The 25091-nt window shown below is 28.9% G+C and overlaps 1 protein-coding gene across 1 annotated transcript; it reads right to left on the bottom strand.

Annotated features, from left to right (window-relative positions):
* Positions 1-777: 777 nt before the first annotated feature.
* Positions 778-19153, bottom strand: LOC117169219 (GATA zinc finger domain-containing protein 14-like). The gene is made up of 4 exons (XM_033355475.1): positions 19035-19153; positions 15090-15150; positions 7349-7681; positions 778-2588 (listed from the first exon to the last, which is right to left on the bottom strand). The coding sequence occupies exons 2-4, from the start codon at positions 15138-15140 to the stop codon at positions 861-863; spliced, it is 2112 nt and encodes a 703-aa protein (XP_033211366.1). The 5' UTR covers positions 15141-15150; positions 19035-19153; the 3' UTR covers positions 778-860.
* Positions 19154-25091: the final 5938 nt, after the last annotated feature.

Consider the following 25091-nt stretch of genomic DNA (forward strand, 5'->3'; position numbering starts at 1 on the left):
AATAATTGGATGATCCTAGTGAAAAATGTGGAAAAATCATAGATGGCGGCTTATTATATAGCTGAAAATAGTTCATTTCTGTAGCCTTTACTGAAATATTTGAAAACTTTGCTAGAAAAACTAGTTTGACCTTAGAAATTATCCTATCATCCCAGAGAGATATTAGGAATTGGAAAAGTTGGTGAAAATTATATTTTTATAGATATTTCCCTACAGAAAAATAAAAACCAATTCAAGTAGAGAGCATTCAATGCAGATTTGTATACATTTTAAGCAATTTAATCTAAAAACTTTTAAAAATGGTATGAAAGATATAACAAACAGTTAACAATTTTGCAAAATATCATTGTAGCAAAACTTTCAGTCAGGAGTATACGTAGAAACGTTACAGTATTTTTATTGACATAGGGTCAATATTTTTCAACCCAAAAAGGGTTACATAGTATCGAAGTTATCTTCTTTCAGTTAATATAATGTTATTTAATATACCTATTATTTAATAATACCTATTCCGAACGAGATGGTCTAATTAAAATTACGAACTACCAATGAATTTCAGTTGTTTATTTGAACGATATACTCTTATCTATAAAAATGCTGAGCCCTCAAGAAAACTCATATGAAAAAGTGTAAAGGATGTGTTAAATAATAAATTAACATACGAGTAAAGCCTCTATGGCATTTTATTTTTTGTACAACGCAGAAGCGTTAAAATTTTGTATTTTTATTTTTGTTATGAAATCTATGCAACATAAAGCTATACAAAACGAAAGTTATGCCAAATTTATTCAGTCTTAGTGGGAGTGATTATAATATAATATATTAGATATTATTTAAACTAAATTGCAGTTAATTACACCTTAATAACTAAATGGCGGTACGTATTGATTTCTTTCATTTTGGTGATTCAAATTGTCCACCTTCTTATTTTCAGACCGAAACTGCTCTGACGAAATATATGGTTCAGCGTTCTCATTTCTTCTGTTCTCATTCTCCATAAATCCGATTGCGAAGGATTCCTTGCCAAGATTGTCTCCCTGACGAAGAGCAAATTCGTCTTTTATGGTCCTTGAATTATCACGACCACGCATTAATTCAGTAATTTGTCCGGGTGACCTTGACCCAGACCATGTTTTCACCAATGTAGCTGAAATTTCGCCAACGAAAGATCCATTGTCTTCTGTAGTTGGTCTTGCGTCATTGTAACCAGTTACTTTGTTTACAGACTGAGAATCGAAATACGGCTTATCTCTTGAATTCGACTTGTCTTGTGAGTTTTGGGAATGGAAACTGATCTTTCCAGCAATCACATTGGAACCAGCTAACTCCTTATTCGGACTAGGGAAACCATTTCCAAGACCATTTCTAAACCCACCAGAAGGACGGTGATCTCCATTGTTTTGACGATGTCTTATTTGATCCCTATTTTGGTTCAAATTTCTATTTGATTTATCAGAAATTTCCTCAATTCTAGCATTCAAATATTTCTTATCCCGAGGAAAAGGAACATTTGATTCGTCTACAAAATAGCTTTCACTATCGTAATAACTTCCACTCTCTATAGATGGAGGATTTTCAGAAGTCAGTTTATTTGTATCCGCATCATATCCATAATTAAATCCTCTATTTTCATTATTTTGAGGTTTCTTATTCAAAATCGTACTATCTACTTCCCTTTGACGTTCCCGATCAAACTCATCTTCATCAGAATTCGAATTAAATACTGTTTCTTCATTCCCCTCCTCGCGATAATTTCCTCTCCTATTTGCATTTTTATTCTTAATATCCTTTTGAAACTCTTCATAGAAATTTTCCTCTCCAGAATTCGATTCTTTACCCACATCATTAAAAACAGATGGCCGGGAAGCGTAAACTCCAGTTCTTTGATTACTCTCCTCTTTCTCAATCTCTTGATTAAAATTCGAATAATCCTTTTCAACTTTTCCATAGTTCACCGAGAAACCTCTTGGGATATAATCAGAAAATTGTCCGTTTCCAGGCTGCGAATATTCTCCAGATCTGCCCTGAATGTCATTAAGATTATTAGAATTTTCAGTCCTGAATCTGTAATATTGATCCTTTTCATTAAAACTTTGGACTTTATCTTTATTTTTTTCTGATAAATAAATCGATTGATCTGTACGGTTTGAGCTAGGTTGAGAAAGTTGATTTCTTCTATCATTATCCAAGGAATTTACATCCTTGTTTGCTTGGCTAATGTAAGTTTGATATTCGCCAAAGGGTCTGTTTGATTTGTTTCTCGAATACCCAAGTCCACCTTCACCAGTCCCTGCGAGTGACAAATCGACCCCGTCGTTTACCCAATTGTTCTCTGAATTGGTAAAGAAAGACTCTTTTTCAGAATTTAACTTTGAGTTTTTTTCTGTCGTGTAATGCTCTTCGGGTCCACTAGGACCTGACCCGACTTCTCCACGATTTATTGACTCGTTTAGAGAATAGAGGTCACTAGCATTTTCACATTCGAAATCGTACCACCAGTCGCAAACTAGGTATTTTTGGTTGAAAATGCTTCCGGGTGGACACAGGAAGGAATTTTTTACGCCCCCTACATTACATACGTGGAAAACCTGAAAGAAGATATGTTCTTTAGAAAACTGTTATCTAATCTTATAGAAAGTTGACAAAAGATGCGTTATTACGTCATCATAATCTTATGTCATAAACAGATGATACGCAAATATTAAATAAAAAAATTTTAAATTAATATTTGCAAATTCTTGAAAATTGTAAATTTTAGAATTTTTTAATTCCCAAATATAGTAAATTAACCAATTTGTAAGTTTCCTAAAAGATAAGATTTTGCAAAACCGAAAACCTTTCAAAAAATACAATTCCTAAGAAAGAAAATATTTTGAATTGAACATTCGTGAAATTATAAAATTACCAACAATTTAAAAATCCCAATTTGAAAAATTTCTGACAGTTTATAATATATCAAATTTTAGATATGCCCGAAAATACATAATTTCTGAAATTATAAAATATTTGACACTATTTTCGTGAATTTGAAATTTTAGAAATGTAATATTTTCTGGAATGATCCTTTTCCGGGTAATCTCTGTTTTGGTAATTATTTTTTCGGTAGTTTTCCACATTTAAAATTTTTTAAATTTGTAAAATTGTCTTATTCCCTATCGTGACACACATTTTGTAAGTGATTATTCAATTTTTCTAAGTTTTTAAAATGCCGACTGTGGAAAAATTCCAAAAGGATAATTACCGGAACAGGAATTATCCGACAAATAAAAATTCCTGAAACTAAAAAATTCCAAAAGAAAATAAAACTGCCTAAAATAAAATGCTTACTCCCGAAATTTTACATACCAAAATTAGAAAATTTGAAAGTATTTCTATAGTTTTTATAAAAACATTGGAAACTAGCATTTATTTTAAAATAATAAAATATTAAGATTGAAGAAGATTCCAGTTTTGTATTTTAGAACTTTTTTTATCCGATCATTTATTCTAAAATTTCACACATTTTCTACTTAACAGTTCAAGAATCCATCACATACTAGTATAAAAATCATGTCATAATCAGACATTTAAAGTTTAGGCTTTTTGTTAGAACAAGTACTATAAAAATATAAATGCAAGGTATTTCTTTTGCTTTACTTCTTAATTTTTAAATATAGGCCTATTTTCTGCTTGAAAAAATATTGGTAACCAACATACATTTAAAAATATTAAAATATTCAAATTTGAGAAAATTCCAGTTTTTAAATTTTAGACCTTTTTTTCTCCGATCATTTATCCTAAAATTTCACATATTTTTTACTTAACATTTCAAGAACCTATCACATATTAGTAGAAAGTTTATGTCATAGAAAGAAATTTAAAGTTTAGGCTTTTTGTTAGAACAAGTACTATAAAAATATAAATGCAAGGTATTTCTTTTGCTTTACTTCTTAATTTTTAAATATAGGCCTATTTTCTGCTTGAAAAAATATTGGAAACTAACGTATATTTAAAAATATTAAAATATTAAAATTTGAGAAGGTTCCATTTGATATATTTTACACCTTTTTTTCTACGATCATTTGTCTTGACGTTTACACATTTTCTACTTAATATTTCAACAACGATCACATACTAGTAGAAAAATCATGACATATCAAGAAATGTAAAGTTTAGGCTTTTTGATAGACTAAGTATTATAAAAATAAAAATGTGAAAGTATTGCTTTGGTTTTTACTTTTTAGTTTGTAAATATAGGCTTCGTTTCGGCTTAAATATCTATTGGTAACCAACATACATTTAGAAATATCAAAATTCTAAAATTTGGGAAGCATCTTCTGTTTATGTTTGAGACATTTTTTTAAACTATTTCTCCTTGCACATCACACATTTCCTACAAAATCGCTTGAGAGCTATCTATAGTAGTAGAAAAACCATGTCAGAGTAAGACATTTGAATTTTACGTTTTTCTCTGACCCTTTGTCCCATCATGCCACACAACTTCTACTTGATAGTTTCACAGAACGATGCCCGGATAGTAGAAAAACCATGGCTTGTCAAGACATTTAAATTAAAAAAATTTGGTTAGGCAAAGTATTATAAATGTAAAAATTTGAAATTTTTTTTGTGTTTTAATTTTCTATTTGTAAATAAATTATTATTTTTTGTTTAACAAACATTGGGGCCAAATAAACATTTAAAAATAATTAAGTATTAAAATTTGGGAAACATTCACTTTTTATATTTGAGAGATTTTTTATCCTAACGTTTGTTCGACCATACCACACATTTTCTACTTGATAGTTTGCAAGGTGTAATGATGCTAGTGAAAAAGCAATGCCATAGCAAGACAATTGAATTTTACACTTATTGTTAACAAGGTATTATAAAAATGTAAAAGTCTTTTTTTTTTACTTTTCTTAGATTAGTTTTCTTAGATTCCTTTATCTGACGGTTTGTCTTACCACTACACCAATTTTCTACTTCAGGGTTTGACAAAACCATGCAGGAGTAGCAGAAAAACCATGGCATATCAAGACATTTTAATTTTAATTTTTTGTTAAAGAAGGTTTTTTAAAAATAAATTTTGTTTTTGGGTTTTACTTTCCTTTTTGTAAATAGGTTATTATTTTCTGCTTAAACAAACTTTAGTGCCCAATAAACATTTATAAATAATTCAATATTAAAATTTGGGTAACATCCACTTTTTATATTTAAGAAATTTTGTCTTCGACCGTTTGTTCCACCATGCCACCCATTTTCTACTTGATACTTTACAAGGTGATCTCATGCTAGAAAAAAAGCAATGCCATAGTAAGACACTTGAATTTTACACTTTTTGTTAGACAAAAAATTATAAAAATAAAAATGTGCAAGTATTTTTTTGAGTTTTCACTTTTCTGATGTAAATAAATGGGAAAAACACTGTTTCTACATAGTTTTATTCTACATAAAATATATTGTACACAAGTATACTGATGATATTTAACATACAAAAAACTTTTTCTACACACAATTTTTCTTACACAGAATTTAATACTGTTATATTTTTCCTACACAAAATTTTTTCTACGCAGAATATTTCCTACACAGTATTTAATACTGTTTAATATTTTTATTTTTTTCCTACACAAAATATTTTCTACACAAAATGTTTCCTACACACAACTTTCTCTACACAAAATGTTTCCTACACACAACTTTTTCCACACAAAATGTTTCCTACACAAAATTGTGTTGTACACAGAAGATTTTCTGAACAGAATTGAATATTGTTCAATACTTTTATTTGTTTCCTACATAAAATATTTTCTACGCAGAACATGTATATTCTACGCAGGATTAACTAGTACTATTTTATTATCAAGATAGTCTCTAAACATTGTACAACAAAAATATTATGTCCAATATTTTTCCTGCACAAAACTTTTAATTTAATATCAAGCAAAAGTTATAAATTAAATCTTTTACAGATATTGTAAGTACACACATCACTAGCCTTTATGGCATAACTGAAATTGTCTTTATAGCAGCAACAAAATTAAAATTAAAACTATAATCATTTAATTTTGTGCAGGACAAAAATAAAAGTATTAAACAATATTAAATTCTATGTCGGAAATCTTTTGTGCAGAAAAAATGTTGTGTAGAAAAAAAGTTGTGTAGGAAACATTTTGTGTAGAAAAAGTTTTGTTTCAGAAAAATATAACAGTATCATATTCTATGTAGGAAATATTTTGTGCACAATATATTTTGTGTAGAATAAAATTGTTTACGAACGGGTATAACCTCAATAAATGATCAGCTTCTGCTTGAAAAAAATCGTACACAATAAACATTTCAAAATATTAAAATATTAAAATTTGTGACCGTTTGTCCCTACACGCCACCCATTTTTTACTTGATATTTTCAAAGAGTGATGCCCACTACTAGAAAAAATATGGCATATCAAGACATTAACATTTTTTATTTTTTGTTAGACAAGTTATTATGAAAATAAAATTATGAAATTTATTTGTTGAATCTTACTATCCTTTTTGTAAATAAATTATTATTTTCTGCATAACCAATAGTAGTGCTCAATAAAAATTTAAAAATATTTAAATATTAAAATTTGGGAAACATCCACTTTTTATGTTTAGGACATTTTTTCTCCGACCGTTTGTTCCATCATATAGGCTTAGTTTCTGCTTGAACACACATTAGTAACCAAAACACATTTCAAAATAATAAAATTTGAGAAGGTTCCAGTTCTTACATTTTAGATATTTCTTCTCCATAGCAACACATTTAAATTTTACATTTCTTTTTAGATCAGGTGTTATAAAAATGAAAATGTAACATTATTTTTTTGATTTATTTGTTAATTTGGAAATATATAGGCTTAGTTTATACATAAAACAAACCCACCATTTGTCTAAATATGCTACACATTTTCTACTTAAATCTCCAACAATACTATCATATCAGTAGAAAATTCCGGTTATACTAAGACACCTTATATTTACGTTTTTACCTCGTAGCAGGCAATTATAAAAGAAAGTATGGAAGTATTCTTTTTTATTTCACTTTAAAAGTAAGGGCTAAGTGTTTTCTTAAACGAAAATTGATAACAGAGAATAAAAGAAAACTGGGTTTTTATTTCAGCCTCAGATCATTTATCCTACCATAGCATGCATTTTTTAATTAACAGATGCCATCTCGCATCAAAAGAAAAATCATGTTACTGTAAGACAATTTAATTAAACGTGTTTGATATCAGATCAGGTAATCATAGATTCAAAGTAATTATTATTATCTTCTAAAAATTGCCTTTACTTAGTAATTTTAAATTATAAATTATATTAATAAATTTAAAATCATACCAACCTGACATCGCGTTTCCACATCCGCATAATAACCTCCAGGTTTCTTAGCAATACACGAAAAGGATGTTTCGGGTATAGTCATTAAATTAGGATAGTCCTTTCCTGGTACTCCAGGCACAGCATCCAACCAATTACTCTCACTAGATTGATCATCTTCAGACTCTTTTCTATGTAAATTTTGATTTTGATGTTTTCTGTTCTCCGATCGATCAATTTGATCATTTTTGATATGCTGACCTTCCAACGATTCGGCTCCAAATTTTTTACTTTCTTCATCATATCTGCTTTGTAATCTACCTTCGTAGTCTTGGGATTCATGTTCCAAAGATGCGACCTGCAAAAGTTAATAGAAGTAAATGAATTTTTATACCCATAAAAGATAAATTTTCCACCAAAAATAAAAAAATTGAATTTTTATATTAACAAATTATTTTTTAACAAAAAGCAGGCGAATTTTCAACAAGAAGTTGAATTTTCAAACAAAGAGATAAATCTTTGACGCACTTCAAAATCAATCTTCTACATTTCTTTTGTATCAATAAAGATGAATTTTCAACAAACAAGTACATTTTTTCCAAATAGTTCGATTTTCATCAAAATAGTTTAACTTTTACCTAAATCATTTCATTGTCAACCATAAATATTATTTTTCAGCAAAAAAGGTAATAGTCAACAAAATAGTTATTTTTTTAGTCAAAAGTTGAATTTTCGACCCGAAAAGATACATTTTCAACTACAATAGAAAATCATTAACAAAAAAAGAGAATTATTCACAAAGAAGTTAAACTTAAAACGAAGCAATTTATCTTAAGGTCTTATACGATTATACGATTCTGTGAAAATTTCAGATTTTTTATCTATTTCGTTTATGAAGTAGAGCCCTGAAAGTATGAAAGAACAGAGAGGTCCGATAGGTTAGACACTCTCACACGCATTCAGTTTATCGACATGAACTTGGAGTGTCTTCAATTTTCTTCGCATGGATAGCTCTTTTTCTAAATTCATCCACGTTAAATTTAAAGAAAAAAACAAGTGAATTCAACCCAGAAAGGGAACTTGTAACATAAAAGTTAAATTTTCAAACAAACAGAAATTTTTTTAACTTAAATGATAAATATTCAAGAATTACATTAATTTCGGAAATGGAGTTCAGCATTTAACCCAAAAGAAAATATTTAATCAAGAATATTAATCTTCTAAGAATGAAAGTGAAACTCTTTTATATGCTCGCCTGAGTGACAACCGCAACCCCGCGGCCCCCGCGCAGTACCTGTTATACTTACCTACGGCGCGGCTTCAATTCTCAGAATGGTTATAGATGGGAGGGCTATTAAAGTGTTTCATTGTAGTTAAATTTTCAACTAAATTCATGAATCTTTGACAAGAAAAGTGAATTTTCAATAAAGTAGTTAAACTTTTAACCAAGCAGTTGATTTTTTAACCAAAAAGATTAATTTTTAACCAATGAAATTGATTCACTACCAGTTCCATGAATCATTAACAGTATACATGAATTTATAACGCTTTAAATCATAAAGATAAACATTTAACTCAATTAATTTTGTACAAAGTAGTTCAAATTTCCAATGAGTAGTTGCATTTTTAATAAAATAATTCAATTTTCTATCAAACAGTAGACTTTTTTACCAAACAAGATGAATTACGGAATAAAAACATAATAGAATTTTCAACCAAAAAAAAATTAACTTTAACCAACAATAGATGAATTTTCTTGTATAAAGGGAAAAAGAGGGGAATAAGGGAAAGAGTTTGATTTGTGAAATATTAAATTGATTTTAAAACATACTAAGCTATTATTGAACTGTGCCCCCCCCCCCCTGATATTGCTAACGTAGTTTACGTGTGGCCACTAAGACGGTGCTCCATAAATGTACAATCAGAATCGATCTCTAAAGACTTTCGAGCAAGTATAAATTTATCTTAAAAGATAGAGCACGTACGTTTATAATTAATTATAATCTTTTGAAGCATTCGATGTTGATCGCAGAAGCGTTATAAACAAGGAGATCGTGATTGTAGAAAGTGAATCTTATATGTACCACATTTCTATAAATATTGCACAATTCCTCTCAGCCGAGGCTCTCTAAGTAGAGTTCGCTTCGACGCTTCTATACAACTTATGCAATTTGGCTGTATATCGAGCACACTCCACGTTCTTGAAATTAATTATTCATACGAGCGTCGATGCTCTAAAATCAGCCTTCAGTTTGCCGTAGAAAATATTGTTAAATGAGGATTACGTGTGAGAAATTCAAACCTTCTATTCCTTAATTTATCACGTACATTCTATAATAAGTTAAATGGGGGTCACTATTTTCTAAATTCGATTCCTTACCAAAAACTTAATTAAAAAATTAGCTCGAATTAACTATTTTGCCTCAGTTTTTTTCTTCTGCCAGACCATTCAAAAATACTCTTGTAACAATTCCACTCATTTTATTTTTACTTTTCAACATTTATATTATTTTTGAAGTTCTGCAATGATGGAGGAAACGTCTTGAAATAAAAGTATTTGATTATAATTTCAACAATTCCATTAAAGATCGCATCCATTTTAAATCAGCCAGGTTCAAATCTTCAAGTTGCACAACCTTTAAACGATGAAATATTTGAAAACAAATTCAACATTAATAAAATGTCCACCGAAGAATCTTAGGAAATTAAAAAAAAAACAAAGACGATGATTCCTTCTGAAATATAAAAAGTCGATTTTCAAAGAAAACACACACCTTTTATTTGTGACGTTTTTCTTCAATTTGACTCACATAAAGCTGTTTGAATACTTTTTCTGTATAAGCAGAATCTTTTATAAAATATTGCATTCGATCTAAAGATATCTTCATATGAAAAATATTAAAAGTTGCAAATATTGTTTATGTTCAATTTTTTGCATAAGAACATTATTTTTAAGCTAATATTTAAAATGCAATATTTTTATACAATATTTCGTTAAAATGTAAAAAAAGAGCTAAAAACCCTTTACAAATATTGTCAGATTTTCAAGCATTAAAAAATATATCTTAATGATCCAATCCTAAAACCGATATTGAGCTTTCAGATCGAGAATTTTGTTTATTGTCAGTGAGGAGTAATCGAGAAAAACGTGATAAATACAATTTTTTAAATAGTTAGATAATGTTTGTCTTTGCATGTTTGCAATATCATCAATTTGGTTATCAAACTTAAGTTGGAGATAAAAATGGTATTTCTCCGTCTTAAAGTCTATTCATAAAATAAAATAAAATAAATTATTTTCCAATCACATATACATTACGTAAGTAGGTCAAACTTGTCAAACATCTAAACTCCTTTTTAAATTCATGAATACTTTTCAATATTACGCTCATAATATATAGTTTCACAGACCTTTAAACTTTTGTTTTTTAAATTGAAAAAATGGTAATCGTTTATGAAATAATTCTTTTATTTGATATGTAAGCAAAGAATTATGAATTTATATCATTGGAACATGAATAATCAGTGACATATGCCTCAACTGAATTTAAAGTGGATAAATCCATTTTTACTCTGTTAATAATTTCAAGACAGTATAAGTCCTAGTGGGAAAACTTTGTACAAGAAGAGACGTCATTTCCACCGACAGACCTACTGACAGAGATACAGACACACATAGATCATATTTTCTTGTATTTTCTGGTAGAAAAGTAAACAAATTACAGTTAACCACAAATTTTTACATTTTGAAAAATTTCTATACATTTTTATTGATAATTTTTTACCTTGTAGAAATCTATAAGACGTTACAAAAAAACTACAGTATTTTACAATGTTTGGGAGTTTCACATGATAAAAACACTTTCCATTGTTCGTAAAATATTGCTGTTTATTCAAGAAATGTACCAGAAAAATAGATATCACGTGCTTGACCACAACTTTTGTTATCATAATAAATCATCGAAAAAGAAGAAGTTTCGTGTATGCAATATTTGTTTTACATACATGAACATGTTACCTAGATAATCACCATCTATGGAACGCAATTCCAAATCAGAGGGAATTATTTTTAGACAAAAGACACAAAACCAAAACCATTTTTATAGAAGCCGACAAATAAATACAATAAATAAAAACGAAAAAGACAGGAAAGTACAACTTTTGTCTATTATTTGAAGTAATTTCGTACTTTTTTTAAGATTATTGTATTTTACTGTAGTTTTCATTTCCTAGGAGAATTTTCAAAAAAAGCACAACTACAAGAATCTACAGAAATTTACAGGTTTTGCAGCTAAAAATATGTTCTTTTAGACGTAGAATGACAAATATTTAGAATATCAAAATTAATAATTTTAAGCTTATATGTGTTTTTTATTATTTAATAAAAATTATTGTCTGTCACTATTTGAACATTCCTTCAAATTTTAAACATAGAAGCATTTTTGTAATAGAGATCATTTACTGATTATCAGATTTTTTGAGCTTACTGCTCAAATGTTAAAAAAATATGTTTAACAGTAATAGCACTAAATTGTTTCTGTGTGGCATTAAAAACAAATTGATGAAATTTTAATTAATTATTGGGCAAATCGATTCAAAATTCTCAAATTTTCAATTTTTGTGTGTAGAAATTTTTTAAATGTTCTTTGGGATAAACATTACGAATAAACCTTTTATTCAAATATAATATTTTAAAAAATGAAAGAAAATACATATTTTGTTGACCTGTACCTAAAGTGGTCTACCAATTTTTTAAATCTTTTTTTTACGATTTTGTAACAAACGAAAAGAAACACGTACATATTTTTAAGTTTCATACAACATTTTTTATTTAAAATCCGCTTACACAGAATCCGTAAAAAAAGATTTTCTTTTTTTTTACTTAAAAATGTGTGTATGTTTCTTTAGTTTATTGAAAAGAGTATCAAACATAAAAATACAATAACCTTTTTTTAGTTACATTTACCTTTAATGCATTTATTTACATTTACATACTTTGGCATTTTTTTAAATTGTTTTATATGGCCACAAAGAAACTTTTCAGCCGTTGCGAGTCCAAACAATCTCAATGATGCAATCTGGTCCAATTCTGGTGATTATTATTTAATTCTTAGATACCATCAGAGTTTAACATATACCAGATATTAACATCTGTGAAAGTTGTAAAGTTAACATTCGACATTAATTCTATAAACATCTATGAAAAAGTACCTCAAGAGAACGATAAGAATTATTATTCTTTATGAAATTAAATTTGAATTAATCTAGGAAGAAAAGAATCGCTAGTCATTTTTTCGGAAAAATTGATTTTTGATCCTCTTCCCATTTACATCTTGATCTGAGTCGAATTAAACATACTTTAAAGTGCGATTTTTGCCCCGAATATGCTATGACTATTTTCAACCCTAAAAAGGTTAATAATTTTAAAAAACTGGGCATTAAAGTACGATCGACTAGTTTTAAATCAAGTTATAAATCGGAAAAGAAATGAAAAAGGAAACTATTTATCTGGAAAAAGGGTCTATTGATTTTTTTGCTTCTAAAATATTCGTTATACATACTAGAAAGAAAGTCAAACGCGTCGCGAAGACACCAAGTTTGGACACAAGTCTAATTCGTACCGTACTCGCGATGAATTATGTGATTATACAAACTCGATGGTCTTTTCGTATTAAGGGATTTGATGGGCACCTCGAAGAGAATGATTTCGTGCAGAATGAAAGCAGGATGAGGCAACAATATAGTGTTTGTTGTATTAGACCTGATCACTGTTGTCCTAGGCCACACAATTTCGCAGCACTTCTAACTAGAACCACATTGGTCGGCCTGATTAGCGCCAAATTAACGTTTTTACCGATTAATCTAGTCATTTTGAGTTTTCCGGCCCACCCTAATGTTCATGTTATTCACTTTGAGAGTCCTTTTGTATATCGAAAAATCAGAGTCAAATTTTGAGTAGGGGTCATTCACAAAATACGTGATGCGTTTAGGGACGGGCGGGGATCTGCTGAAGTATCATTCTCTATATTAAGACTAATGGAAAAGGTATCGGGCAAGGTTTTGGGGGGGGGGGTCCGAGGTTCCTGAAAGATGTATCACCTATTTTGTGAATGGCCCCGTACGAGCTTGACTTTTTTATACTGAGAGACATTTTGTCAAAATAAATGAAAAAAAAATGAATTAGAATTTACTATTATATCGGTCCAAAATAGAGAAAACCGAGGTTTTATTATACTTATTCGTATTAATGTACCGAATTCCAATATTATCATACGAGTATGTAAAACACGAATACGAAAAAGTAGTATTCCATATACGAAATATTATGAATCTCCATTTGAAGAATTAACACTATGAAAAAATAATCTTAATGTTAGTGAGTTTGCAAAAAATAATTTAAATAAGAAAAATATCGAACATCTTAATCTCAAAAACGTATTTTAGAAATTTATTTTGTCAAAATGAAGCCGATAGAAGCCTCAGATGCATAGCAAACCTTGAAATCATTACTCTTGATTTTTCATATAGTTTTGTTTGAGAATGCTTCTAGATTGTTTCCGTCATTTTTCGATAGAGCCGAAAGGTTATGTTTCAAACATTTTAAATAAAAGTTATCTCTCTCTATTTTCAATTCATTCATTTATTATGGGATTTACAACATTAGGAATTCTTTCTCATAAAATTTATATACTAAGATAATAAAATTTAATTTAATGAGTACAATTTATAAAATATTACATCTGAGTACTCTCAAGTTTATTATACTGAGTTACTGAGATATCAAATTATAGAATGTTATTTATAAAAAAATATTATCAGTTCTTTAAAAAAAATGTATTTTATAAAAAATCAATTTACTCATTGAAAGTGATACAATTTGCAACCTATCTATTAACAAAATATCTGAAGTAACAAATCACTCGTGAAAAAGGGCCTATATATTTTGCATATTGCCTAAGTTTTCAGCGAGGCTGCTTTGCCGAGATTTTTGCCAAATATTCCATAATGTAAGTTGGCCGTGGAGTTTAGTTGTTAGGGAATGCGTTAGTGCTTTAGGTAACTTAGGTTCGAATCTCGCCGCAGCCATTCCGATTTTTCATAGCGATTAAGCGTGCAATTATTTATGTAGTGAATAAATTAAGTATATAATAATAAAAATAATAATTGAACGCATGTTTCCGTATTGAATTTATTTTAATTATGCATTTAGTTCTTCCTTCTAAAGACTAAATCTTTTGGTAGAGTGAGTTATTTTTCATATAGTCGTTTGAAATATTCATATGCTTTGTATAACTTCAGAATATGTTTTCGCTTTTTCGAGTAAAATGTTATCGTTTTAACTTCGCTTGTAAACTTTGATACACAAACTCTGTTTTCCCTAATTCGAAACGATATTATACTGAATTATCATTCATTTTTATCATTTATTCTAACAAAAACTCGCTCAGTGTACAAGTTATAAAAAACTATAGAATATGTTCAAGAGAAAGTTTAAATTAATCAATAATTAAATCATTACAGAGGCGCGAAAAAGAATCGACTTGTGAATCAGTAATTTGACGGGAAATAGCTCGTAAGTAATATATTTATAGTATTATAAATTGAAAAATGTACTGGCTATAAAACTGTTACATAAGCCCCGGCTTTAATTTCATGAGTGATTTGATATGGCTATGCTTATTTCCCATTTTCCCCATTGCCAAGTATATCCCTTATTACTGTGACTAAATGAACACGCCATAGAACATTAATAATACCTTACTTACCAGCTCTGATGAAACAACAGCAAGAAATGTAGCGGCAGTGAGAAGCTTCATATTCGTCTTTCTGAAATCATTTCAAGTTAGTCTTCCTCTGCTCCAGAAATCAGTAAAAAATATTAAAGTTTATTTTGCAACACTAATTTATTATTTAAATGCATTTAAATGAAAGTATCTTTCATCAGATAATTGAAATTGGACGATGATGTTGAAACGTTTATCCAGTTTAATGAAATTAATAAATATTAAAAGGGCATTTTTTAATCAAAAGTTTTTCTTTTTCATCACTCCTAATTCGTGTCTATCTCTTTAAAAGGTCATATCTAGTTAAGGGCAATCGAACTCATTGGATAATTTAAAAATAGTATTAATAGTGGCTTGAATTTTGAAAAATAGTAAGAAAGTAGTGTTATCCATTTTTTAAAGATTGAATTGAGGAAGTAACTTTCTTAAATCGGATGTACAGTATACATCAAGGTGAGCTGAAAAAAAATGGAATTGGAAATCGCTTTAAAGTGAAAAAGTAGCGTACTGAGTATCAGAAAAGTGTAATTAATCTGGAGTCGATAGATGAGTAGCTTGATTAACTGCGCTAAAAAAAAAAGGAGAACAAATTTGTTGTTTAGGGAGTTTTTAAATTTTGTTAAGTTCCATCATTCTTTGCATTCTTGGAAGTTGAAAAATCTTCACAATATTTTCCTGATTTTAATTAATCATTTTCTGAAAGAGATAATTCCTATTGAATTCACCCCTGTTTTCGAACAAAAATTCTTAGCTGCTGTGTAAATAAGAGAGCATTTTTCATAAATCTTGAACACTTTTCAGTAGAAAAAATGCAAAAGGAAAAAACTTTTTAAGACCCAGGAATTGAAACTGGAAATACAGTGATTTTAAAAAATTGTTGATTTTGAAATTCATTGAAATTATCTTTATAACTTTAAGATCAAATATTTTTCTGAGCACGTGTGGGATTTTTCAGATTTGAAATACACTAAAAAAAATCAAGAAGATCCAGGCATCGAAAGTGGAATAACAGTAAATTTTCATTTTCTTGAATTTCGTATTTAATAGAATTTTCATTAGTGTATTTTTATGCATAAAAAAGCCTACACATGTTAACCATGCTTAAAAAACTTGTAACCTCAATTTATAAAATTAGTTTCATTATATACTGAAATTGGAATTAAAAACATTTTTCTTTTACAATTTTTACATTCTCATGCTAATGAGAAGGTATTGGTTTTATGTAAAAAAATATCTTTCGCGGATTCCATCAAATGTCGACGTTTTTAGACTAAACACAGTAGCATTTGAAGGGATTATTCGATTGGATTCCCCTATGGCACACTTTATAAGGATATGAAAAGAAAAGACAAGTTCGTTAGCCAGCTTTTTTTAAAGAAATTTAAAAAAGTTAGAGCATCATACAAATTTTAGAGTTTACTTTTTGAAATATTTTGAAATTCTTTCAACAGCTATTAATAGTAGACCAAAATACGAACAATTTAACCTTATTACTTTTTCTTGATTATATAAAAATAAGCAAAGTTATAGCATTTGCAGAATCCAAAAAATCAAACGAAAATGAACATTTGCAGCCAAAAAAAGCGTGAAATGAGAACAAGTCTAGAAAAGAAAAACTCTACTTTTTTTTATAGCGATTTCGAAATCTAGAACTTTGTTTTTCAACTCTCCATAGTATAGACATCCCATAAAATTACTTAGAATCCTTCCGAATTATCTCTTTTAATTATTATAAACTCTCAAAATCGTATAATTTCTTTTGAAATTATGTGTATTCCTTAAATATAAAATTCTTTGAAATTCTTCGAAATTAAATATCTCATAATTTTCATTTTGCCTTCTTTTCCTTTTATTTTTGTTAATTTTATTTATTTTAGTTTTAATTGAGACATTACACCATTCAAGAGCGTTTTTTTCAAGTATCTTCGTTTGATTGTTGTTTCTGTTTTTTGTATTTAAAAAAATTCATAGTTGAATTTTAAATCCACGTTAAACATATTGAAATCTAATATCTTTCGAAATTCGTTTAAAAATTATGAAATATTTGAAATTCCATAAAATCACATAAAATGTGATACAGCTCTTTCAAATCTAATTTAAATTTAAAACCCTTGAATTTAGTTGAAATCCTCTGAATTGAAAACCAATTAATTTTCAGTCACGCAGTTGCAGTTTTTATCAGAAGGAATGCATTCTCAACTAATCTGATGAATCTTTGAAAAATGAATATTTAAGAAATAGTTAATCATTGAGTCAAAGAGTTGAATTTTCAACATAAAGTTTATTTTTGACCCAAGAAGATTAATTCCGTACAAAAAATATAAATAATTATAAAGCAAGTAGTTTCATTTTAAAGTAAAGAAGATCAATTTTCAACAAGGAATGGGAGTAAAATTTGCAATGAAATCAAAATTAATTTTTAACCAAAAATAAAACGAAATTTTAAAAAATTGGTTAATTTTGAACCGAAGAGATGAATCGTCGCCCGAAAAATTAAATTAAACAAAGCAGTTTAAGTTTCAACTAATCACTTTAGTTTTGAACCATAAAATTTCTTTTTAATAAAATATTTGCATTTTCCACAAAATTATCGAATTTTCAAACTAATGGTAGAATTTCGAACTAAAAGAGATGCATTTCAAACCGAAAATATAATGGTAGACTTGAAGACCACAGGAAATGAACTCTTAACTAAGAATAGTTAAATTTGTTTATGAGTTTCTATTAATTCAGTTCAAATTTAAGCAAAAAACAAGAAAAAGGGAATTTTTTTTGAAAATATGAAAAAAATAACAGTTTATTCAAAAAGGGGAAAATAGTTTATAGATTTTTATTATCTTTAAATTATATCAATATTCTCAGATGAAAAAAATGTCTGAAGAAACGAAAAGCATTCTCATACAAGTATCAAATAGTTTTGACTCATTATTTAATGTTCGACTGACGCTCACAAAATGTAAGAAGAAGGAGGGCTGAGCGAAATGTCACTGAAAATATCTTCACGTAACATGTGGACGCTCTCTTATTACTTTCAATATTTTTCCATTTTTTCTAAAATTACTAATTTTCGTTATATTTTTAGGACATAAAATTATCAGAAAACTATTCAGGGCCAAAATAGACCATCTCAGCCGAAAATATAGCGCTGTCAATACAGTCTATTACTGTGCTGAGTAGAAGTGAAACGTTTTTGTATGGTCAAACGCTAGTATAAACGATTTGATTTAACTATGACTTTCTAGACAATGAGAAATAAATTCTTTGTTTTTAATGTCCAGTTTTTATTTTTTGATACTTGTAAACACCCGGGCTCTTTTTGGAAATCTACCGAAAAATATTTGAATGAGACACTTTGAAAGGTTTTTGGTACCTGCAGAACATGCCAGTACCCGATAAGAGCCTGAAAGGACTGAATAAGTGATGAAGTAATCAATTCATTTTTTGTTTTTAATTTTTGATATTTTTGAACAACCTGAATCTTTTTGGATATTTACAAAAAATATTAAGTTGTGACACTTAGGAAATTTCTTATAATCTCAAGTTATCCAGAACCCGATTAGTACTCGAAAAGACTGACTACATGATGAGAATAAAAACTTTCCTTTTGATTTTCATTTTGTTATTTGTAGTGCTTTTGAACACCCTGCTTTTTTGAATATGTGAAAAAGAATTTGAGACAGGCACTAAAAAAAATGTTTGGTCATGAATGGCTAGGCATTACCCGATAGGTGTCAGAGACAACCGTCTAGATTAGACTGGCTGGACAATGATCTAACTGAATTCAAATCTGTCATCATAATTTTCTTAAAGTGTTTAAGTTGTTTCATTAGAAAACTTTTAAAATAGATATTTTTTTTTCCTCTTTCTCATCCTCGCATCTTTGTAAACATCGTGATCGTGACACGAATGCACTGAGCAGTCACCCACCTTGTTTATGTCCTGTGGCCGTTACGAAAGCGCTGCCGATCGCTGACGATCTCCTTCGATCGCTCTCTTCGGATAGGCGAAGATGGACGAGATCACTGTTCTCTTTTCTCGAGACTCCTTCACGAACGACCACGGAAATCTGCTCGGATGCAACATTCACCATCCACATTTATAGTGCATCATCCCCACAGAACGTCTTTTTCCCGGACGCACCCTGATAGATCGGAATCGGTAACAGCGGATGTGTTCACCCACATCCCGATCTTAACAAGCGGCGTCTCCTCTCGGAATCATTTTCATACACGATTCAGAAAATCCTCGAGTTTAGTTCAATCTTCCTCCAATGCGATAGTTATATAAATGTCTGCAAATAAACTTGTATCTCATAAAACGAAATCGAATCTTAGATCCATGAAATTGGATGTTGTTTTAAAAATAAACTAAAAAAGCACAGGCTATATAACTTTAGTTGGAATTGAATAAACAAATAGATTGACGCTTTTCGATTTCTGGATAATAAACATCCCATGTTATAAAAGTGATATAGAATTTATATAAAGTGAACTAAAAACTGTTACTTTTCATTTGTTTTATACAGAAAAATGTGTGAAACAGATGAAAGATGTCATTGTCCCGGTCACATACATAAACTATATAACTTTTTCATAGCGCATCTATTGAAACTTCGAGTTTCGATACCTGTAGAGCAGGTTGAAACACAGTGTTTGCATCCCTAGGGTTGAAACATTTTGTCTTCGTGTTTCGGTACGTGTAGAGCGGGCTGAAACACTGTGTTTACATCCCTAGAGTTGAGACATTTTTTTCAGCTCTAGAGTAGACACGTAGGTAGGTAGGTAGGGCCTACAGGTACCTCAACTCGAATTTTCAATAGATTTGCTATGAAAAATATAAGGCATTACTAGGAATGTAACACAACGATCGCAACTCGTATGAAAGAAGCCCTCGCTTCGTTCGGGCAACAATCTTCACCTTCGTTGCAATCGCTGTGTTTCATTCCTTTTAATGCAACATACTATTTTACCTTGGACTGCTTTTAGAGCTTTGATACATTTCTAACTGAAATAATCAATCTTAAAGAACAAAAAACAATGTTTAAAAAAAAGTTCAGAACTATACTAAAAAGTTGCATTTGCAACACAGATTTTATTTCTTAACCGAGAATATTAGTTTTCTACAAAAGAACATACATTTTCAATTAAGAGCAATTATTTTCAACCAAAAATAAATCGACTTTTTAACAAAATAATTAAATTTTGAATCAAAGAGATAAATCGTTACGAAAAAAATTGGTTTAGTTTTTTACTTAGGAATTAGAGTTTTTGACGAAAAATAATTACTTTTTAACAAAACAGTTTCACCCCGATTCAAAATACAGGCCCTTCTTTGACACTCTAAATGGAAGTATTGTCCCTACTTTAAGGCTGCATATTCTACGAGCCCCTACGTAGCCACTCCTAAAGAAATTTTCAATCTATTTTACTTCTATATAAGTTTCAGCCCCTACATTGAAGGTCTTCCCTCTATGTTTTTGCGTTTTGCTAATGTCTCCTCTAAAGCTCCATATTCTCTGCAGAATTTTAAAGTTCTATTTTAACACTCTTAAATTTTAACGTACAAAATATGTGGCGTCGTTGTCTTGATGCCCGTACCCTCGTAATAGATACTTCATTGTTTCCTTTAACTTCCATAACCACAGATTGTGAAAGCAACAGTTTTAGTGGTTTTAAGTAATAAATATTAGAGTAATTATATCGAAATGGCTTTAAAAGGAAAAAAGCTTGTCTTGATCTGGTGTCTGCAAACAAAAGTAAAAATGCAAACATAGATTTTCCTTTCACGTATATCATCGAAACATTAACGTTTACACTAGAAGCTGCTAATGTGTCCCCTAAGGGCTTACATTTTTTTGCACCTTATTCTTTATTCCTTTACACGCTCCTCACACACTTACTTGGTGGTGGAAGGGGTACCTACAGTTGAAGGTGTGTTCCGAACCACCAAGAGCAACAGCGTTAAGTACTTAGAGAAAATCTTTTTCTCTAGAGGTACCGGTCCCACGACTCTTCCAGAGTGCGAGGCGGGAATCGAACCCGCAAGCCGACGGAATGGGTCTAAAGCTTATACTTTAGTCCCCACGACCATCGTTCGACTTTTATTAACTTTTACTGTGAATATGGATTAGAAATTAGGTACAGATATCAAATGTTTTAAACAATCTTCACCAAAAAGTTAACACAATTTTTATTTACGATTCTATCAAAGTTGACTGTACGTTATTAAAACTAAAAAAAAAAGGTAATTGGACAAATTTTTTGAGGTTTAAATTATTTTAACTTTCACTATTTTGTTATCCAGAATTCAATTGTACGATCCAGAAGCTTCATTGCTATTTATTTTATAGTTCTTATTTAGAATACAATATAATAATATTTCAAGTTATCGGGTCTTGACCCTACCTTACTTTGTAACTGAGTACTCTTGTAGCAATAATTATTTACTTAAGGTTATTATACATTTATTATTCTTACAAGTGGAATCACAAAACAAGAAAAGCGATCATGATTATCAAACCGGAATGATAACTATTTTTCAAATTTTCGTCTCTCGGCTTTCAAAGTCAGAGCTTCTAAAATTCTATAATTTTAAATTATTATGACATAACGAAATTATAATTTTACATTAAAGATAATAAGGCGAATTTGCATAAAATCGAAAAATGAATTTATTGTACTGAACAAACTGTCAACTGAAATAGTCATTTTAAGTGGGAAACATTAAAAATAAAAATAAAATTCTTCTCCAGAACCACAAAATTGAAAAGAATAAGAACTTAATTTTAAGCTGACAAAATTTATAGTCACCAAAAATATTTAATAGCCAAATGCACGAAATATTAAATACGAGAGATCTCCGGGTGTAATATTTCCTGTAATATTTCCCTCCCGAGGTTTTTTATTGAGGTTAGGGCTAAACCTAGACCCGCTAAACAAATTCTGAGGACGGATTTAAATTCAGCGCATCAAAATATATAGGGGTCCATGTGTCTCATACCCAGATCCGACAACTTTTTTTTGGTGGCTGTGCAATTTTAGTTGGTATTGAATAAATAAATAGATCAGACGATTTTAAATTCCTGTACAATAAACATTTTTTTCAGAACTTTGTGCATATATCCTGTCTATAATCAAGAAAGCAACCCTTGGACTCACAACACCATTGACATTACTTGACACTTTTTATTTGGACGATGACACTATTTGGCTACTATTTTGAAGAAAATTACACTCAAGACAATGTTTTCTCACAATTGTCCGCTATTGCTACAATTTCTTTACTTTTCTTTGACGAATATTTTTGGATTTCTTCGCTAATTAGCTGAAATAATTTGTTTGTCATCCAAACGAATTACAAGACGAACTTTCAACCAAGTAGTTGAATCCTTTACAAAAACAGGTTAATTTTCTATGAAACAGTTGCAATTTTAAACAAAAATATAAGCTTTCTAAATAAAATGAATTTAAAAGACATAAGCTTTTAACAAAATAGTTAAATTTTCAACAAAAAAGTTTAATCTTCTATCATCAAAGAAGCATTTTGAACAAATTACATTGACTTTTACCAACATCGTTGAATTTTAAGCAAAATAATTGAATTAGCAACAGAGTAGTTAAATCTTTAACACAATAGTTACCTTTTCAACCAGATAGTTAAAATTAAAAAATAAATAATAAAAAAACAAGTATTTCCAACTAAAATTGTAAATATTACCCCAAAAAAGTTAACCATTAGGAAATTTTCAACCTAATAAGATAAATTCCCAAGGAAAAATGTAATAGTTAATCTCTAAAAAAAAAGATTTTGATTCAAAATTTTAAAAAATAGTTGGATTTGCGAAACAAACACAAATTTTTAAGAAAATACTTGTATCCTGAACTAAAACAGATACAATTTTAAACAAACACTTGTATTTTAACAAAAAAATGGATTTTTAACCAAAAGTACGGTTTTTTTGAAAAGCAGTTACATTTTTAACAATAAAGCTACCTCTCTCTCAGAATTGATTAATTTTTTAACCGTGCAGTTTCATTTGAACACACTTGAATTACAGTTGAATTTTTAATAAAAAAGGTCACTTCTCAATGAGAAATATAATACAAAGTTGATATTTCAACCAAGAAAATATTTTAATTTTACACATAAAAAAGTTGAATTCAATAAAAAAAGAAAAGTTTTCAACAAAATAGTTCAATTCTCAACGAAAACAAATACAATTTCTATCAAAATAAATAATTTTGTAAAGCAAAAATTAATTTCAAAACAATCAGATAGTTGAATTTTTAACTAAGAACATTAAATTTTTAACGGAAAATAGAATAGTTAGATTTTCAGTCGAAAATATTGATTTTCAAACCAGAATAAAAAACGAATTTTCAACAAAAAGAGTTTTCAACTAAACATATGGATCTTTAAATAATAAAAAAAATTAGGCAAGTTTACTTTCAACCAAGCAATTCATTTTTCACTCAAGAAGATTAAATGACGACAACAACAAAAATTATATGTAAATTTAAAAAAATAATTAACTGAATTTTTTAAACAAACCAACATTTTATTTTCTTCATTTTTTTAATAGATAGCTTACAATGTCCTAAATAATTCATGTCAAATCAGATTATTTAACATGGAATTTTTCTGGAGTTGTTTTTTTTCCTTTCCATATACTCGATTACTTATTTATCAATAACTAGAATAGTATTGCACAAATAATTAAATCGTGCGGGAGCAGAAGCGATACATTTCTTTTGATTGGACGAAAGCCTTTCAATAAATATGTATGGCAATGGGTAAGAGTGAAAATGATACAAACGCGGGACTAATTTTCACCTATGATTGGCTTCATCCTCTATAGTGATGCAATAATCGCAATATCCATGAAGCGCAACTGCATCACCATACCGCTGAATACAATAATGCGTCACGCGGCTCACCATGTAATCAGAAATGCGAATGGCTTTTCTACAGCAGTAGGTGCGCACTAATAATGGGTCGTTCCAGATGTAATGAAGTAGATTATCTCACATTCGAAGACCAGAAAATATTAACTTTTAGTATCTTCCCTTGTGGAAAAGATTTGTATAAGAAATTCCGACATTTCTACAATCCTATTTTTTTTGTTAAAACATGTACTGGTTTGTAAAAAAATCTACAACATTTAACAAGAAAATACAATTAATCACAAGCTGATAATTTCTTCTTGTATTTTCTTTTTTAAAAGCGAAAAAATTAAACCTAAAGTATAAGTTACTACAATTCAAAAATTTGTATAACTTTTTATTAATATTTGTTTAAAGATTTCAAAATAAAATTTAGAAAAGCTTTAATGATGTTAAAAGTTTATAGAAAATCAAAATTTGTAAATTTCCACGAACGTTTTTATTGATTCTTTATTTTGAAAAATTAATGTTCAGAGAACATTTAAGAAGGATTAATGTTTTTTCATTACTGAATAACAATTGAATAGTTATTACCTTAGAAAATATCCAAGGTAGTTTAATATATATTTAGAAGTTTTGAAAAGATTCTAAAATAATTAAAAACGTGTACATATTTCAAAAAATTTAAAACAAAATGTAGATAGTTTAATATTTCGAACAAAAAATTCAGCAGCCTTAAGAATTTTGAACAGTTTCAAAATAATAAAAAATTCTAATCTAAATTCCTAGAAAAACTAAAAAAAATTTTTGTTGGAAAATTAATTTTAAAAGAATATTTCAAAAGGTTGACAAATGCTTAAAAAAAGAATCTAAGGTATTTTAAGGCAATTTTTTAAATTTTGCAGGATTTTAGAAAAATCGCTGGAAAAATTCAAGTTCCAAGATATTAACGTAATATTCATTATATTCCTGCAACAGACTTTTATGCTTTTTTTATTCCAATTTTTTAATGAATATTTGAAACATTTTTTTAAACAATTTTTGATGTATAAATTACTGTTGCTAGCTTACAGTGATTAAGATAATATAATATTTTGAATTT

The sequence above is a fragment of the Belonocnema kinseyi genome, chromosome 3, assembly GCF_010883055.1.
Source record: "Belonocnema kinseyi isolate 2016_QV_RU_SX_M_011 chromosome 3, B_treatae_v1, whole genome shotgun sequence".
Taxonomy (NCBI): domain Eukaryota; kingdom Metazoa; phylum Arthropoda; class Insecta; order Hymenoptera; family Cynipidae; genus Belonocnema; species Belonocnema kinseyi.

Excerpts from the sequence above, each read along its gene's own strand:
- LOC117169219 (XM_033355475.1), bottom strand. The coding sequence starts at position 15,140 with ATGAAGCTTCTCACTGCCGCTACATTTCTTGCTGTTGTTTCATCAGAG. Across the intron at positions 7,682-15,089 it reads CTGTTGTTTCATCAGAGCTG|GTCGCATCTTTGGAACATGA; the intron begins GTAAGTAAGGTA and ends TAACTTTTGCAG. Across the intron at positions 2,589-7,348 it reads ATGTGGAAACGCGATGTCAG|GTTTTCCACGTATGTAATGT; the intron begins GTTGGTATGATT and ends ATCTTCTTTCAG.